Source organism: Castanea sativa, chromosome 4 (genome assembly GCF_040712315.1).
Source record: "Castanea sativa cultivar Marrone di Chiusa Pesio chromosome 4, ASM4071231v1".
NCBI classification, from domain to species: domain Eukaryota; kingdom Viridiplantae; phylum Streptophyta; class Magnoliopsida; order Fagales; family Fagaceae; genus Castanea; species Castanea sativa.
This window is the reverse complement of record NC_134016.1, coordinates 22,284,440-22,302,149: the sequence shown is the minus strand read 5'-3', so window position 1 is coordinate 22,302,149 and position 17,710 is coordinate 22,284,440. Positions and strand designations below refer to the sequence as shown.

The 17,710-nt window shown below is 43.4% G+C and overlaps 1 protein-coding gene across 1 annotated transcript; it reads right to left on the bottom strand.

Annotated features, from left to right (window-relative positions):
- Window positions 1-1,966: 1,966 nt before the first annotated feature.
- LOC142632127 (uncharacterized) lies at window positions 1,967-16,943 on the bottom strand. The gene is made up of 8 exons (XM_075806543.1): window positions 16,815-16,943; window positions 16,563-16,703; window positions 16,275-16,323; window positions 5,290-5,824; window positions 4,898-5,117; window positions 3,950-4,042; window positions 2,716-2,850; window positions 1,967-2,630 (listed from the first exon to the last, which is right to left on the bottom strand). Exons 4-8 carry the CDS (start codon window positions 5,574-5,576, stop codon window positions 2,622-2,624), a joined length of 744 nt encoding a protein of 247 aa, XP_075662658.1. The 5' UTR covers window positions 5,577-5,824; window positions 16,275-16,323; window positions 16,563-16,703; window positions 16,815-16,943; the 3' UTR covers window positions 1,967-2,621.
- Between the last annotated feature and the right edge of the window lie 767 nt (window positions 16,944-17,710).

The following is a 17,710-nucleotide window of genomic DNA, read 5'->3' as shown; positions in this document are numbered from 1 at the left end:
TAACGATCGCGTACAACATCCATAGCTCGAGGGGACAACATAGTCATGAAGTAAACATATTGGCCAGAACATGTGGTTGTGGAAAGTGGCAAAATCGAAAGATCCCTTGTTCACATGCGATTACAGTTCTTCAGTACTTGGGGCAAGATGGAACTGCATATATTGACCCATGTTATAGTTTGGACAACGCCATTCGCACCTACTCACACCAATTTGTGGTGCCAAAGTCAGAGTCATTGTGGAGGGATGTGGAAGGTCCAAAGTGGGTGCCTGACCCAGACCTGTTGCGGGCCAAAGGTCGACCTGTGAAGTCTAGGATACGGAATGAGATGGATGGGGTCCGGCGAAAACCGGGAAGCCGAAGGCCAGATTCTGACTTGAGGGAATTCAACAAAAGCAGAGCTGTGGACTGTGTCATCAACATGGGCATAACCGTAGAAGATGTTCGCTTTCTCGTGGGGCTTCGACAAGCAATACTGACCCAACCTAGGTAAGTGATGCTTTTATATAAAATGTCATGATTATATTAATTATCCAAGTTACGTAGATTAGTACCGTTGTTTTGGCTGTTGGTATCTAACGACAATATTTATAATTTTCTCAGGTATGCAGATACTCGATTTTGGAATGCCATTGTAGATGTAAATTGTGGTTCTCTTTATTGTGTATTCAAACTTACTACTGGGTTGTATCGGCACAATTATTATTTTCTTTTATCACTGAATGCACTTGTAATCGAAGTATTCTGTATCCAATGTACCTGTTTCTATATTGTGATATTATGAATGGTTAATTTTATCTTTTAATTAGTTGTTAATTATTTCTATTAGCTGTTATACTCATCTGTGTTGGTCCTTCTTGTTGAGACTAAAAGAAAAAAAAAAAGGAAAAAAAAATAAGAAAAAAAACCAAAGCAAAAAAACGGGAAAAAAAGTAAGAAAAAAAAGGTAAGAAAAGATAAGAAGAAAAAAAGATAAGAAAAAAAAGTAAGCAAAAGTTACTGAAAAAAAAAATGTGTGACCTCTCTGCCTGACCTCTCTGCCTGGAAACTCGAATTTGGGGAAGTCGAGTACTCACTCTAGAACTCGAGTCCATAGGACTCGATTTATAAGTCCATAGAAATCGAGTTCTATGAACTCGATTTGTAGGTTTTTTTTTTTTTTTTGGGTGATTTCCTGTTAGGCCCTAACTGAATCCACATGTCAACCTCACAAAAAATAATTGCCCCATTCAGTCCTCACTATTACCCTCATGATTTTATTATAGAATAACTTGTCCAAAAGGCTGTGTTAAAAAGTGAGTTTTTGATGTGCCAAATGCTAATTTTTTTTTAAAGTGGCCATGCTAGTGCTTTAATGCCTTTAGCATGAACCATGACACCTTTTTTTTTGCACTTAAATGAATATACCGTTTAACCTTCAACTATAACTTCTAGTTGAGTCTTCTTTCCTAATCAAAATCAAGAGATCATAGATGACGAAGGGTAGTGCTAAAAAGCCACCAGCTCAAGGCTCACGTTTTTACCTGAGATCATGCCCTCGACATCTAGCTACTCACCCCAACCAATTTTTAGGAACAAAAATTCTTCCTAATTACATTATGTATGAGAAGACAGGGATGACCCTTAGTTTGTTGAAAAAGGTAAGGTAGTATAGACTATAGCCTATAGACTCCATTTTTTTCAATTATGAATCCGTGTGGAGAACCACACCTGTCATACAAGTTAAATTATCTTCTACCAATTTTTTTTCTCCATATAGCATAGGAAATAATGCAGAAGTTCTGCACTATACAATATATCACAAGCTGCAGTCAAGCCTCCATGAAAGATCACCTGATTCTATACTATAACAATTCGCAAAGTGTCAGAGAACATCAAATCTGTCAGGACTCAAACTTGATACAAAGAGTGGGACGTCGGTGATAATGTGCGAAGTGATAGATTGAACATAGCACTTGCACATACAAACAATGAAGTTATTGTTAACCACAACAATGGCTTTGATTTAATAAGGATTGACATAATAACAATAGCCAAAAAAAGACTCACATGATATACAAAACGAACTTATGCCAACAAAACAAAATTATACCAATATCATACAATAAAACAAGAGGCAACGTTCCTCAATATGAAATTATACAACATCTGATATACCTATTCAACCAATTGAAGAAGTTTTGGCTGAAAGGTGAATAAACGCACGCCTATGGTACGTGGTACGAAGCTTCTTGTATTTCTTCACAAAGGTCCCAAGGTCCACATCCCTATCTAAGAGCTGTTTGTGCAGGTTTTCCGATTCCTCCTCCGTCTTATTCATCGCGAAATAACAAAAAATTATTTCACATCTCCATAACGTATATCTCTAAAATAAAATCAAGCTTGAGCCATTAAGTAATGAATAACCAAAGTTGGCCTATTCAACAGAACCTTGAGTTGTCATGATGAAGAATACCTTGTAGCCTTTGGAGAAGGGATTGGCAAGAATAGAATTTCAATGTCTCTTCCTTCTTTCTCTCAAGCATGTAGTGCATGTAGTGCATGTGAGTGCACACATTCTTGATGATTCAGTTCGCAGATGTACCTTCAGAAGTGAAACATTGAATTTGAAACCTTAACATCATTCAATCTGTAAAACAAATAGATCATACATTTGATGATTTGATCATCCAAAGGATTAATACAGTTATACAAAACTATGAAAACAAAGGTACCTTGGTAAATGAGTCAAAATTATGTTCTGAAGCAATAGGTGCCATACGTGCCTTTATTTGCTCGCATGCATCCAAAACTGCTGATCCATATATATCAGAACTTGCAAAAGTAGCTGTTGGTGATGAATTAGGGACCTGATTTGGCAGCACAACAAAAACAACGCACATATATGTTTATAACTTTATACTGTATATGCATATATGTATGCAACTACACATTTATGTATGAAGAATAAGATGATTGAATACCATCATTTAATATAAAAGCAATCCGTGATCTATTTCTAGTTTTCACACAGAATCTTTAATGGTTTCATTTCCACTTTAAAGTTCGCAGATGTTACCGTTCCATGATTCTAATGGAGACTGATGAGAGAAAACATTCCAGATTGAAATACTGGCAATTTAGAGAGTTTAAGGATCAATTAGAAAAGCCAAGCACTTCTTCTTTTTTTTTTTTTTTGAATTATTTGGAAAAGGAAAAACAGAACAAGTGGAAGGGGCTACTCCTCTCTAAATATGGGTTGCAGAAGATATTTTATGATGCTTGTTACTGATACAGCTGTCACACATCAGATAAGTAACTATGCGGAAATCACATTTGTTTGATTCCCTTTTCATCTCACATTAGTCAATGGTTTTTAAAAAAAAATACAAGGACAAGTATTTTACAAAACTTCCATTTTATTCATTTTTTCTAGCACTTTCGATAAAAGGTACGACCATGCGAAGTCCCACCAGTGATACCAATGATTATTTTCTGCTGAACATGGTCTAGAGTAAATAACTAAACAAGACGTAAACCTTTAACAAAACATCGCTTATTACCTTGTCAGTACTTGTCTCAGGTATATTGATAGACATGGGTACAGAAAGAACAAGGTCAGAATCCTAGTGGCATATTACAAGTTCATCTAAAATAGTTGAGAGATAGGTGGACGTAAACTATTTCATAGAGATGGTACAGGTCACAGTTTTCAGGTGATCTGAACTACTAAGTTATGTTCAAGTCAACTGGGATTCCATGTTCTGATGAGGTTATCACTTTGAATCCAACATCACCGATTAAATTTTCAAAACTCATCTCTCAAATGTAGGCCTCAATATGGCATCGTTGTTATAAATTTTTTCGATAAGTGACATCCTCAGTAAACTGCAGAATAAAGAGGAGCCAAGCATGCATTGAGAAAAGCTTCATGCAGCTGCAAGCAATAAGCCTATAGATCTGTTTTACCTTTTCTTGCCGCTCTTTGCATAGCCATTCTGGAATGACATTGGTGTATGCCAATAGTTCTTCAGCTATAGAAGAAATAACATATATAGGAACCTACATCATGGCTAATGATTTGATTAGAAGTTAGGAATCATCAATTTGATATGAATAAGAAGCATGTCCTACTCATAAGCCAAGGCATTGACATCAGTAATGCACATTTTAACATTTCTGAAAATGGAAAAGTGTTTAAATGAAGTTTCAACCTTCTATTTATTGCAGCAATAATTTCACTGGCCAATTATACCTCTTTAGTTACAGCAATATAACTAATTTATTCCTATGACATTGCTGAACCACCAAAGGAATTTCACGTCGGACTTAAAAACAAAAGAGGGGGAATTTCACTCAGAAGTTGCAAAGGGTTCAGATTACAGCCTTTATCATACAGCTGGCACTCCATTGAGAACTTTGATGAATGATTTGACAAAAGAAAGTATTATCCAACCATATGCAAAAGGATTATGTAGAAATGTAGAATAAGCAACATTAGGTTAATGCAAAGGAGACAACCAATCAACTAGACCATTTATAAAGAACAAAGTGATAGGAAAAAAGAGGGCCTCCTAGATTTGCTATTGTGGTAACATAAAAATACAAGAATTCAAATTGGGTATTTGATAGATGTGCAGAAAGGACACACACTTTGAAAGAATAAACCAAGGTTTTTGCACCTAAACACACCTAAGCTATATGTCACCTAGTGAGGTTTGATTGCCAAGGCATCTCCTTTATAGTTTATACCTGGACTACATTGCTTCAGTTCGGGATTGGCTCTTATCAAAAGTTAAGAGCCATCAGGAAAAAGTTACCTAGTCTTGTAGCCTAATTTACAGCAACTGTTTATACAAGTCTGACCAACCTCCCCCCCACCTTCCAAAAGAAGAAAAGAAAAAAGGTAAGAGCTACCTTCAGTGTTGAAGATTCTAGTGAAGCTGATATCTGCTCCAGAAGCTGCAGAAGAGTTCCAAGTCGATTGATGGGAATGAGGACAGAACCACCAACTTTAAGAGAAGCTATAGCACAGTAGCAGAGATAAGATAGTTTCTCCTGTTCTTCCAAACTCTCATCTGTATAAAGTAAGGATTGAACTAACTCTTCCCAATTATTGTTGTTGTTGTTGTCCATGCTATGCAAGTTAATTGCAAAGGTAAAAAATGTTCAATATCTCCATTTATTGATAAATAAGAACTCCATAAATTTGTAAAAAATAAAATCAATATAATAGCTACATTAAAGCATCTAGTAAAAAACATAGAACCTAACAAGACAGCTAACAAAACCACAGAAAGTGATAATACCTGAGAGTCGACATACTGTCGGTAATGGGAATAGAGAAACCATCATCATCCTCAACATTTTCCATGGCATCCAAGGATGAGAAATCTGAATATAATACGATGGCTTGCATGTGCATGGGCATTGTAGTATGGATCTCGCCACCCCGGATAAGTAGGTTGGCCATACTCATGGCTTGCATGTGACTGCTGCTGTTGGGCCTGAGGATGTGGATATGGAACAGAAGTAGGTGGAACATGGTAAGGAGAAGGCACCTGTGGCGAGCTATAAGCGGGAGGTGGGGGACCATACCCAGGCATTGTAGGCTGCTCTGGTGGCTGATAGTAAGGTGCTTGTGGCCGAGGATCTGCTTGCCAGAAACATTGGATCTTTGATTCTGATGTCCTACTGAAGGGTGTTGTAAGCACCTGCGTTGTTATTATCCTGGAAATTGAGCCCCGCCATTTGTCTTTGCACATCTTCAGTCATTTCCCGGCACTGGATGTTTCTGGTCATGACAAAATCGCTGCATTGCTGCTTTAGATTTGTGATTGCATCCTGTTGAAATAAGACAGCTCATTTATCCACTCTTTTTTTGTCAATTCTATTGAAAATAGAAAATCTTGCAAACACATGATGTATATAGTCTAAAAAGTACAGCAAGAATGTAGATTTGTTACACATTAATGATACATCTGATGATGCCAAGAAAATCAGTAGGCTGGATGCTTCGGACTTGAAAGGACTACTGGTTCTTTCTACAGCCTGAAGAAGAAAGAAAAGCGTATCAAAGGCGACCGGGGCTGCTGGCCAAAAATCCTCCGATGGTAAAGTTAGTTTTCCCTCTAAACAATCTGAGTTCCAACTTTTTTGAGTAAAAACTGAACATACCTTTACCTTGTCTGAATCAGTCTTTATATAGTGCCTTCATAGACGGTTATCGAAGTAGGAACCTCTCCTGGATTCGAGGCTTAAACGTAACTGCCATAACCGTCCAGGAGTTACACTTCTATTTCACAACGGATACATGACCGTTATGCGTGGGATAAGGGATTGTCACATTATATTCGGAGATTCTCCCAAGTATGGTGCCCTTGTCCTGAATTTCCTTCGTCGAGCGCCAACTGCTGATTCAAAGTGTAAAATCCTAGTCCATGGATCTTCACGTGGACGAGTCCTCTCAGGGTAGGCTGTGCGCATCCCACGGACGAGGGATGTAGGTTCGCTATCACCCTCTGGACGCCCTCGTTCGTTACCCTCGTCCTGAGGATAACTTCTGGACGGCTGCCGAGGTGATGACCGTCCATGGACGGTTTGGGTGGTTTGAGTGTTTTCATCCCATATCAGTTGCCCCTCGTCTAGGAGTTATACGATGTACCAATAGATTTTAAAACGCACCACGTGTCACACATCCATAGGAGGTTAGTCAACTGGTTTACCCTTCCGAGGCATGCGCCACGTGTCACCTTATAATTAGGTCTGTCGTTGCGGTTACCGAGACTTTTCTGCTTATAAATAGTGGTTTCTCTCTCATGCCCCTCTCACTTTTTCAAATTTTCCGCTTTGACACTCTCGTTCGTCGCTTCGTCTAAGAATATCCTCAGCGTCCTTAGTGTCCCTCGTCTAGAGCCAGGTAATCTTTCTATACTTACTTTAGCTTTCCTTGTTAAGTGTTAGGACGTTTTCAATGGCCTCCTGCTCGTCTAGCGACAGTGTGGTCAGGGCCATAGACGAGTATCGCGACGACTCTAGTTATGACACCTCTAGTAACGTCAGTAGTAGTAGTGGTCACACAACTGAGGAATATACATCTGGTGTTCCTGGAATCCCTGTAGAAACTCTTCAAGAGAGTATTAGGACGAGGACGGCCTGCGGGGGCCGACACCTCGACGAGCTCCCCGCCGTTCTCCCCTTTAGACGAACGGAAACCGTATATAGTTGTGCTCTAGAGGTTCCTTCCGGGACGGACGAGAGAAGGTTAGATTCCCTTAGGACTTGGTTTCGATTCCCGATGATCTAAACCCTAGGCTAGGCTGTCCGAGGTGAGTGGTGTTGCCGGCCTCGTTTTGGAATAGGTGTTTATGAAGCCTATTTGTTAGGGGGCTTAGACTTCCTTTAAATGCCTTTGCTAGGGAATTACTCACTAGGCTGGGCTTGGGAGTGTGTCAGCTTAACCCCAACGCATGGAGACTAGTTGTCTCCATGCAAGTCTTATGGATGGAGGTGTTTGACGGGGACCGTCCTATTACCGTGGACGAGTTCTTGTACTGCTATAAACCCTCCGAGATAAATCAATCTCGAGGCTTCCATCATCGGTTCACGGCCCGGGGGCAATGACCGTGGGCGATCAAGTCTTTGCCCTCGTCGACGAACCGGAAGACGGAGTTTTTCTTCGTCTCTGGTTTCTGGGCGGGGCATCCCGTTGAGATTGGTAGAGACTCATTTGCTCCTTATACTGGAGACATAGGGAACCTTCGTCCAAAAGGTATGTCACGTTCTTCCTTCCTTTTTTTATTTTTTATTTTTTTTTATATATTATACTTTCTGTTTGGACGATGGTTGGACCTTAATTTCTTTCTTCCCTTTCCAGCCGTTGGACGACCCTCTTTGAGCAAGTTCCATCGTGACCGCGTCCACAGGGCCCGTCTACATCCTGAACGAGACTTCCACTCGTTAGTGACCCTCAAGCGTCTACACAAGTGGGGACTCGGCCCTGAACCGTCCGTCAAAGCTTTAGCACACGAGTTAACCACCCGTAGACGTGAGTGCTCCTTTTAAGATATGCAATTTTCATTTTTGTTTATGATTACTTGTATATTTATTTATTATTATTATTATTATTATTATTATTATTATTTTTTAGGAATGGCAACCATGAAGGGAAACAAGGGGAAGGAAGTTATCGACGAGGTAGCTAGACCTGAGCCTCGTCCTGCTTCTGGAGAAAAGAGGAAAAGCACTCTGAAGCATGTGGACTTGGCTAGCTTGCCAAGTCGTCGGGGCAAGAAAGCTAAGTCCGGGCGTCCAGGGACTGAAATCGTTAGACCGAACTTCCTCCTCGGCCCACCCGTCCCGGTCATTGACGTAGATTCGTCCACTCCCCTCGCGTGCCACTCCGTCCAAGTCCCCTCGCTCCCCGACTCGTCCCACACTTCTCCTCAAAGGACTTCTACTAATTTATTGGAGAACGAGGATCCTGGCTTGGGAACGATTCCAAGAGGCCGTGAAGGGCGGGCGAGGACGCAGCTGCATGCTACGACATGTCCTTGAAAGAGTTTGAGCACTCGGCGTCCACGATCTCTTCAAGGTAACCATCTTTGCCTCGTCTTGATTTGTCCATGTTTTCCCCAATATTACTTCTATCATCCGAACTTCCTATTCTTCTATGTAGGCAATGTCCAAGTTCATAGGCCGCGTCCGGGCGGGCCACGAGATGGACGGGACGAGGGTCCTCCCCGGAGAAACGAATAGAAGAGGTCAAAAACGATTCGTAGGATGTGGGCGCAGGTGGCGAACAAGGCCAAGGACGAGGCCGAGGAGTTCAAAGCTTTGGTGGGGGAGCCGAAGTCCGACGCCGCCAAGAAAGACGAGCGTCTTGAACTTCTTCAAAAGGAGAACGACGAGCTGAATCTACTTTTGAAGAAGGCTAAAGACGAGGCAAAGGGAAGAATTCAAAGCGTCCAAAGAGTTCATTGACCGATGGATACAAACTACGCGGCAGGTTTGAGGACTTTAGAATGGATGCTATGGACAACTTTCCCCGAAGTTGACTTTAGCACCATTAAACTCAACCTTGCCGTCTACAAGTTCCCTCGTCCACACAGGCTCAGACGATGTCAACATCGAGGACGACGCTTCCACCAAACCAGCTCAGGACGACCCCAACGTTGATGCCCCTTCCTCTTGAAGAAGTTGTTATTGTTTAGCTTTCTTCTTTTCTCTTTTTTATTTGAAATGTATTTGAGAATTTGAAATGTCATTTAAGTACAATTTCCTCGTCTAGAGTGTTCTAGACGAGCTTATGAATAATGTCTTTTACTGTTTATTTTATAAGGGTTTTTGGACGGTGGCCGTCTACCCTTTTCAAGTTAAAGAATATCTTCTTTGTTTGTTTGTCATTTATGTCATTGTCCTTTAAATTATGCTCTAAGTGTTGAATGACCGCCTACAATCTTTTTATGGACGACCCACTTAGGACTGATGATGACTGCATTACTTTAGCCTGTCCTTTAGGCAATTATTATTCGCCTTCTCGAAAGCATTTTATAATGTTTATGCTTTCTTGTCTTGACGAATGGGCCTTGGCCTTCCTTTTGCTTTATTCTTTTTTGAAGGAAAGCTTTGGACGAGCAGTCCTTGGCTTCTTTCTCCTGCCTTTTTTAAAGGAAAGCTTTGGACGAGCAGTCCTTGGCTTCTTTCTCTTGCCTTTTTTGAGGGAAAGCTTTGGACGAGCAGTCCTTGGCTTCTTTCTCTTACCTTTTTTGAAGGAAAGATTTGGACGAGCAGTCCTTGGCTTCTTTCTCTTGCTTTATCCCTTTTTTTTTTTTTTTGAAGGAAAGCTTTGGACGAGAAGAATCTTGGACGAGCATGCCTTGCATTTTTTCTTTGCTTTATCCTCATTTAAAGGAAATCTTAGACGAGTTTGCCTTCGTCCCGAGATTTTATTTGTCTAAGGCTTTTGCCTCGTCCGTGGATATTATCAAGGAAACTGGAATTCAAGTACGTAAGAAATCCAAACCATATTATTACATGAACATTGTTCACAAACTTGGCACACACTTACAAGCTAGTGCCTTATTAAGATATCAAGTACATAGCATCGTCTTTCATAAGTTAGTCTGTAAGTAGTGCAAAAGTTTAAGAACTAGTGCACTTTTATTCGTAACACACCATAATAGTAGTAAAAGCACAAGTAAACATAAGCAAACACGCAAATCACAACTGTAATTTTGCCACTGACTTCCCTTGTCCCCGCTCATCACTGATAGTACCTTCGCAGATGTTCCACTGTCCAAGGATGCTCAACTTCTCGCCCGTCTAGGGCTTCCAGTAGTAGGACCCTTGCCTTTTGCGCTGATCACCCCCGTAGGGTCCTTCCCAATTGGGTCCCTGGGCTTTTCCATGAGCCGGGTTCCTGGTCGCCAAGGAGACCCTTTTAAGGACAAGGTCCCCCACACCGAACCGTCTGGGTTTCACCATGGCGTCATGCTGTCTAGCCATGAGATTTTTGTACCTTGCCGTCCGTTGTTCCGCATCCATTCTTACCTCATCGATAAGATCGAGGTCGAGGCAAAGTTGTTCCCCGTTGTCTTTCTCCTGGTACTCCATCACTCGGTGACTCGCCATGTGGACCTCCGCTGGTATGACAGCTTCACTCCCATAGGCTAGTTTGAACGGGGTCTCTCCTGTTGGAGTTCGTGCGGTCGTCCTATAGGCCCGAAGAACACCCGGTAGCTCGTCCGGCCATATCCACTTTTGCCCCCTCAAGCCGAGTCTTGATGATTTTCAGCGAGGATCGGTTTGCTACTTCTCGCTTGCCCATTTGCTTGTGGATGGGAGGGTGAAGAGTAGTGATTCTTAATTCCAAAATGATTGCAAGAATCCCTCGAAGGGTGCATTGTCAAATTGACGCCCGTTGTCGGATACCTAATACCACAGGTACTACGAACCTGCATAGGATGTTCTTCCATATGAAATTTTTCACGTTCGTCGAGTGATTGCTACAAGAGGCTCGGCTTCTACCCACTTGGTAAAGTAATCTATTCCAACCACCGTAAATTTCATCTCGCCGGATTCCTACGGGGAAAGGACCCGGGATATCCAGCCGTCGTGCAAGGGCCGTCATCGTCCGGTACTCGACGGCCGTCTAGGCACGTTGCTATAACGCCGGCATTGGTCACATACCTTGACATAGGCTTTAGCGTGCCCGCATTGTTGGCCAATAGTAGCCGGCACGGATGACCTTATGGACAAGGGACCTTGCCCACGAATGATTTCCACACGATCCTTCATGAACTTCCCTTAGAACATAGTTTGACTCGTCAGGAGCCAAGCATCTTAAGTAGGGTTGGGAAAAGCCTCGCTTGTACAACACTTCATTAATGAGGACATACTTGGCCGACCTGACCCTCAACTTTCTCGCCTCATCCTTGTCCTCTAGAAGCCTCCCATCCTTGAGGTAAATTATTATCGGACTCATCCAATTCTCTCCTCCATTCCTATGCCGTATGTCGGGGATGTCTATACTCGGCATGTACTGGATGTCGTCGAACTCGTCTATGACCCCTGCCGAGGCGGCTTTTGCCAAGGCGTCTGCTTCTGCATTCTCCTCCCTGGGAAGTTGAATAAAACTTATGGCTGAAAATTTTCGGGCAAGGCGCTTCACTTTGTTAAGGTACTTCTTCATTCGATCCTCCTTGACATCACACATCGCATGTACTTGGTTGATGACCATGAGAGTCCCCTTTGATTGTTAACGACTCCACCCCTAAGGACTTGGCCAATTCCAACCCCTTGAGTAGAGCCTCATACTCACCCTCGTTGTTGGTAGTTGGATCGCGGACGGGTCGCATACTCCAGCTTGTCACCTCGGGGACTTCAAGTACAATTCCAATCCCTCCCCGCATACATTGTGGACAATCCGTCTACATTTACCACCCACATTTCATTTCCTTCGTCCTTGTTCGGAGTCGTCCCGATCGGGGGTAAATTCTCGCAATGAAATCTACCAACGCTTGCGCTTTTATTGTGCTCCTTGGGAGGTACCCGACATCGAACTCGCCGAGCTCAACGGCCCACCGTACTACCCGTCCCGGCCAGCCTTCCAACTCGCTCATCGCCTTTTTTATGGGATGGTCTCGGGACGTTGATGACGTGTGCACGAAAATAATGTCTCGGCCTTCCGGAAGCCGTGACTAACGCGAAGGCTAGTTTCTCCATCATCGGGTATCATCCTTCTACCCTCTCATCGCGTGGCTTGTGTAATAAACCGGCCTCTCGGACTCTTCCCTCTTCTCTCGATCAACGCTCGAGCTTTCATCGCGTGTGGGGACATCTTTGCCAAGTACAAGTACAACTCTTCCCTGTGGTATAGACGGACTCAACAATGGGGCCGTCATTAGATACGCCTTCGGGTCTTGGAAGGCCTTTTGACACTCGTCCGTCCATTCAAAAGCCTTCCTAAGGACCTTAAAGAAAGGTAAACATTTGTCCGCAGCTTTCGATACAAACCCCGTTGAGGGCGGCGACTCGTCCAAGTAAAAGACTCGGACTTCCTTGATATTTCTCGGTGGCTCCATGTTCGGTATCGCCGGATTTTATCCGATTCGCCTCGAATTCCCCGTGCGACACCATAAACCCCAAGAACTTACCCGACGAAACTCCGAAAGCACACTTGCTCGGATTTAACTTCATGTGGTACCGTCGCAATGTGTCAAAAGTCTCTTGAAGGTCTTCAAGATGTTTATCCTCGTCCTGGCTCTTCACCAGCATGTCGTCCACATAAACCTCCACATTTCGCCCGATTTGAGGACGGAACATATGGTTAACCAGCCTTTGGTAGGTCGCCCTTGCGTTCTTCAAACCGAAGGGCATAACCTTGTAGCAATACAACCCGTTGGCTTGTGACGAATGAGGTTCTTCTTCGATCCGCTTCATTCATCCGAATGCGGTTGTACCTCGAGAAAGCGTCCATGAAGCTAAGTATCCCCTGTGACCTCGCCGTCGAGTCCACTAACTCGGTCAATGCGTGGCAATGGGTAGCTATCCTTGGGGCAAGCTTTGTTGAGATCGCGTGAAGTCCACGCACATCCGCCACTTGCCATTGGCTTTTCTGACCATGACTACGTTCGCCAACCAGTCTGGGTAATGAACTTCTCGGATAAACTTCGCGGCGACCAACTTCTGCACCTCTTCCTTAACGGCATTATCTCGCTCGGGAGCAAAAACTCTTCTCTTCTGACGCACTGTTTTCGAATAGGGACACACATTCAGGCTGTGGGTAATGACGTTTGGATCAATGCCAGGCATGTCCTCATGACGCCATGAGAAGACGTCGAGGTTTTTCCTCAGAAACCGGACCAAAGCGTGCTTTGCCCCCTCTTCCATGCTCGCCCCAACTCTGGTAGACTTCTCGGGCTGGTCATCGTCCAAAGGGACGTCCTCTAATGCTTCAGTGGGCTCAGCCACAACCCTTTTTCCATCTATACTCATCGTTTGCATATGCTCGTCCATGGCCAGCATGGCTAGGTAGCATTCTCTGGCAGCCAGCTGGTCTCCTTGTACCTGGCCTACTCCGTGCTTGGTCGGGAATTTAATGGACAGGTGGTAGGTAGAGGTTACCGCTTTCCAGCTATTCAAAGTTGGCCTTCCAATTATTGCATTATATGACGATGCACAATCAACAACAAGGAAATTCACCTCTTTGGTTATCTGCTGCGAATACGTCCCGACGACTACTGGCAACATGATGGTGCCCACAGGTTGCACCTTCATTCCTCCGAATCCCACCAACGACGAGTTCACTGGTCGAAGCCGATCTCGTCCTAGCTTCATTTGTTGGAACGCGGGGTAGTAGAGAATGTCCGCAGCCGCCATTGTCTATCAATACCCTCCCCGGTCATGTAGTCGAGAGATGAGTAGGGTGATGACTATCGCGTCATCGTGTGGATGGTGAATTCGTCCCGCCTCCTCGTCCGTGAAAGTAATGCCGCTCGTTGGTCTACCTCCTCGTCCAGGAGGTCGTCCGCATCGTTGGATGTTCTGCCGTACCACCTCGTATGTCTTCCTTGATTTGGACGACTGCACCGTCGAGCTTCCTCCTATAATTACCCTTATTTCTCCTAGTGGGGGGCGTGATGATTCTTCCACCTTGGCCTTCATTTTCTCATCTCTCTGGTCTCGTCCAAGGAAGTTCCTCAATTTCCCCTGTCTAATGAGATTTTCTATCTGTTGCTTCAAGTCAAAGCACTCGTCTGTATCATGCCCGTGGTCCCTATGAAAACGGCAGTACTTGCTCCTATTACACTTGTTGGGATCTCCCTTCATTTTGTCTGGCCACTTCAAGGACGGATCATCCTTGATCTGCATAAGAACCTGCTCTAGCGGCATAGACAGGGGCGTGTATTGCTGATTCCTTGTAGAGGAACTGGCCTTCTTACCATCCTTATCTTTTCTCTCGTCTACCCGAACTTTCTTCGGACGAGGTCCCTGGTCCTGGTAGCGATGGTGGCCCACCTCCGAGCGCTCTGCCCTTTTTCTTTTCTTGGCTATGATGGCATCTTCGGCATTCATAAAATTCTGGGCCGAATGGACAAGCTCGGCCATAGTCTGTGGTTCCTGCTCGTAGAGCTTATGAATAAACAAGTCAGAATTGACCCCATTATGGAAAGCGGCCAGCAATAGCTTGTCATCCATCTCGTCCACCGTTAAGGCTTCTCTGTTAAAACGGGTGATAAAAGATCGCAAACTCTCATTGTCCCCTTGCTCTATGGTCGGCGGGCTAGAGGAGGAACGCTTGTGACGCCGTCCTCCAATGAAGTTGTTGACAAACAACTACTCGGTTCTTCAAATGATCCTACCGAGTTTCGGGGAATCTTGCCGAATCACACTCGCGCCGGTCCGCTGAGTGTAGTGGGAAAAGCTCGCACATGATCTCGTTCGGGACCCCTGCGGATGCATGGTCGTCTTGAAAGTTGCAATGTGATCGCATGGGTCGCGATTTCCATCGTACGAGTCTAGAGAAGGCATTTTGAACTTCGGGGGTAGAGGGTGACCGTTGATGGAGGCCGTGAAAGGAGTCCGTTCGGTGGACCATATCATCTACCGGGTTTGCTCGCCTCATGTTTTCCCTCATTTCATCCATGGCTTTTCTCATCCGGTCCATTTCTTTTTCCAAGTGCGGCACCCTTCTTGAAGCGGTACCACTTATTTGATCTTCGGACTCTACATTCTCCCTCCTCCTTCCCGATTCGGGGGCCCTTCCTTCCATGTGTCCTTGACGCCGCCTCACGAAGTTGATCTCCTTATTCAATTCCCGGTTCCGACGCGTCGCCCCGCCATAGCGGCAGCCATGGATTGTATGTGCCGCATGGAAGGCGGTTGCATTACGTGCCGATCTCTGCGATCACGAAGGGGATTCTTTGGAAGCATCCCTACTCTCCTGGTGGCCTGGGCTGGTAGCCCTTGATCTTGTTCGAACCATTCAACCTTTTGTCTGGGATAGAATAACAAGTTTACCGTTTCCCACAGACGGCGCCAACTGATGATGCCAAGAAAATTAGTAGGCTGGATGCTTCGGACTTGAAAGGACTACTGGTTCTTTCTACGGCCTGAAGAAGAAAGAAAAGCGTATCAAAGGCGACCGGGGCTGCCGGCCAAAAATCCTCCGATGGTAAAGTTAGTTTTCCCTCTAAGCAATCTGAGTTCCAACTTTTTTGAGTAAAAACTGAACATACCTTTACCTTGTCTGAATCAGTCTTTATATAGTGCCTTCATAGACGGTTATCGAAGTAGGAACCTCTCCTAGATTCAAGGCTTAAACGTAACTGCCATAACCGTCCAGGAGTTACACTTCTATTTCACAACGGATACATGACCGTTATGTGTGGGATAAGGGATTGTCACATTATATTCGGAGATTCTCCCAAGTATGGTGCCCTCGTCCTGAATTTCCTTCGTCGAGCGCCAACTGCTGATTCAAAGTGTAAAATCCTAGTCCATGGATCTTCACGTGGACGAGTCCTCTCAGGGTAGGCTGTGCGCATCCCACGGACGAGGGATGTAGGTTCGCTATCACCCTCTGGACGCCCTCGTTCGTTACCCTCGTCCTGAGGATAACTTCTGGACGGCTGCCGAGGTGATGACCGTCCATGGACGGTTTGGGTGGTTTGAGTGTTTTCATCCCATATCAACATCAATGCCAGAAAATTGAATGAATGCTTAAAAAATCTATATGACAAACAGATAAAAGAAAAATAAATATTATAATCCAAAAACCACTTCAACCAACCTTTATAATCTTCAAGATTAAAGATGGCTGAAAAATCATCATTCTGAGCCTGAAAGAAATGTCAAACAATAATTTGAGGATCATGAAATGCCTCTTAAAATCTCTCCTTTTTTTAACTGAGAAGATATTAGAGACTAACAATTATATGAATAAAGATATCAAATTTGGTTCATTACATATTCTCCAGTCAAAACCAATTTCATTTGGCAAAACATCACATTCAGTAAAAGAAAAAACAAAGCTGATATTGAAAGTAAAAAAAATATGCAATAAAACAAAGAATTAAACCTGGATTTGCAGCAACAGTTGTTCTTGTGCCTCAATATTGTGGGCAATATCTTCACTAATGCGATCATATTTTGACATCTCCTTCCTGAGAAGATCCTCATAGGAGCCAGTGGATGTCATCAACTTTGGTAGTATATTGTCCTGAAGCCATATATAGAACACAAAAACAACCAATTATATCATAATGTATCACAACAATACTTTTGATTACCAGAAGCATAAAAAATAAAAAAAGTACGAATGAACACATACTGATCATGATACAATTTTATAGCCAGTCTGATATGTAGAAACCAAAAAACCAACCAATTGATTACTTGCTTGCACAGAAATTGCCCAAAGGAAAATAAGTGCAAAACCAGGGTAATATAGAAAAGAAATCTCTGCAATACAACAAATGTGCCTGTCAGACGCGTGTTTAGCTGTTCATTTTTTCCTGGACAATTTTATGCCTCTAAAAAATCAACGTTTTTTATTTTGTGTTGACTCTGATTTACCATGCCTGTTTGCAGAAGGTTGGAGAACCATCGCACTAGATTTTCTGTGGCAGTTCAAGAAGATTTGTTATGTTTTAAGATTTTGGGAGATGGGCTCAGCTCGTACAATTTGGGCCTATGCGGAGGAAAGTGGATGTGGAAAATAGAAAGGTTTATGAAGGAAAAATTCACCATATTAACAGCATAGTTCCACAAAATCTAATATAATGGACACATTCACAAGACCAAAATGAATTGATTTTAATCAAAATTGCAGTTTCCAATTTAACATGTTCCAATGGGTTCTTCATTGGTCACAGAGGGTGACTTCTGAGGTGCAAAACAATTTATGCCCCTTATTTTACAGTTAAGTTGGATCACACCCTGGATTAGTGAAAGTTCAAAAGAGAATTATGATAAACCACTCTACTAGGTGTGGGAGTCCACCCTGATCATCCTATGATAAAGAAAGAAAAGTAAAACCAACTCTTAGCCCACCCAAATTTGGATCACACCTTGGATTAGTCTACCCTGAATCCCTGATCATCTATGACAAAGGATGGCCCATTTTTCAACAAATGACTTGTAACAATTATTTTTGCCACCGAAGATGCCTACAATAGAATTTTTACCAAAACAACATGCATGACTACTCATACAGAGCAAATACAT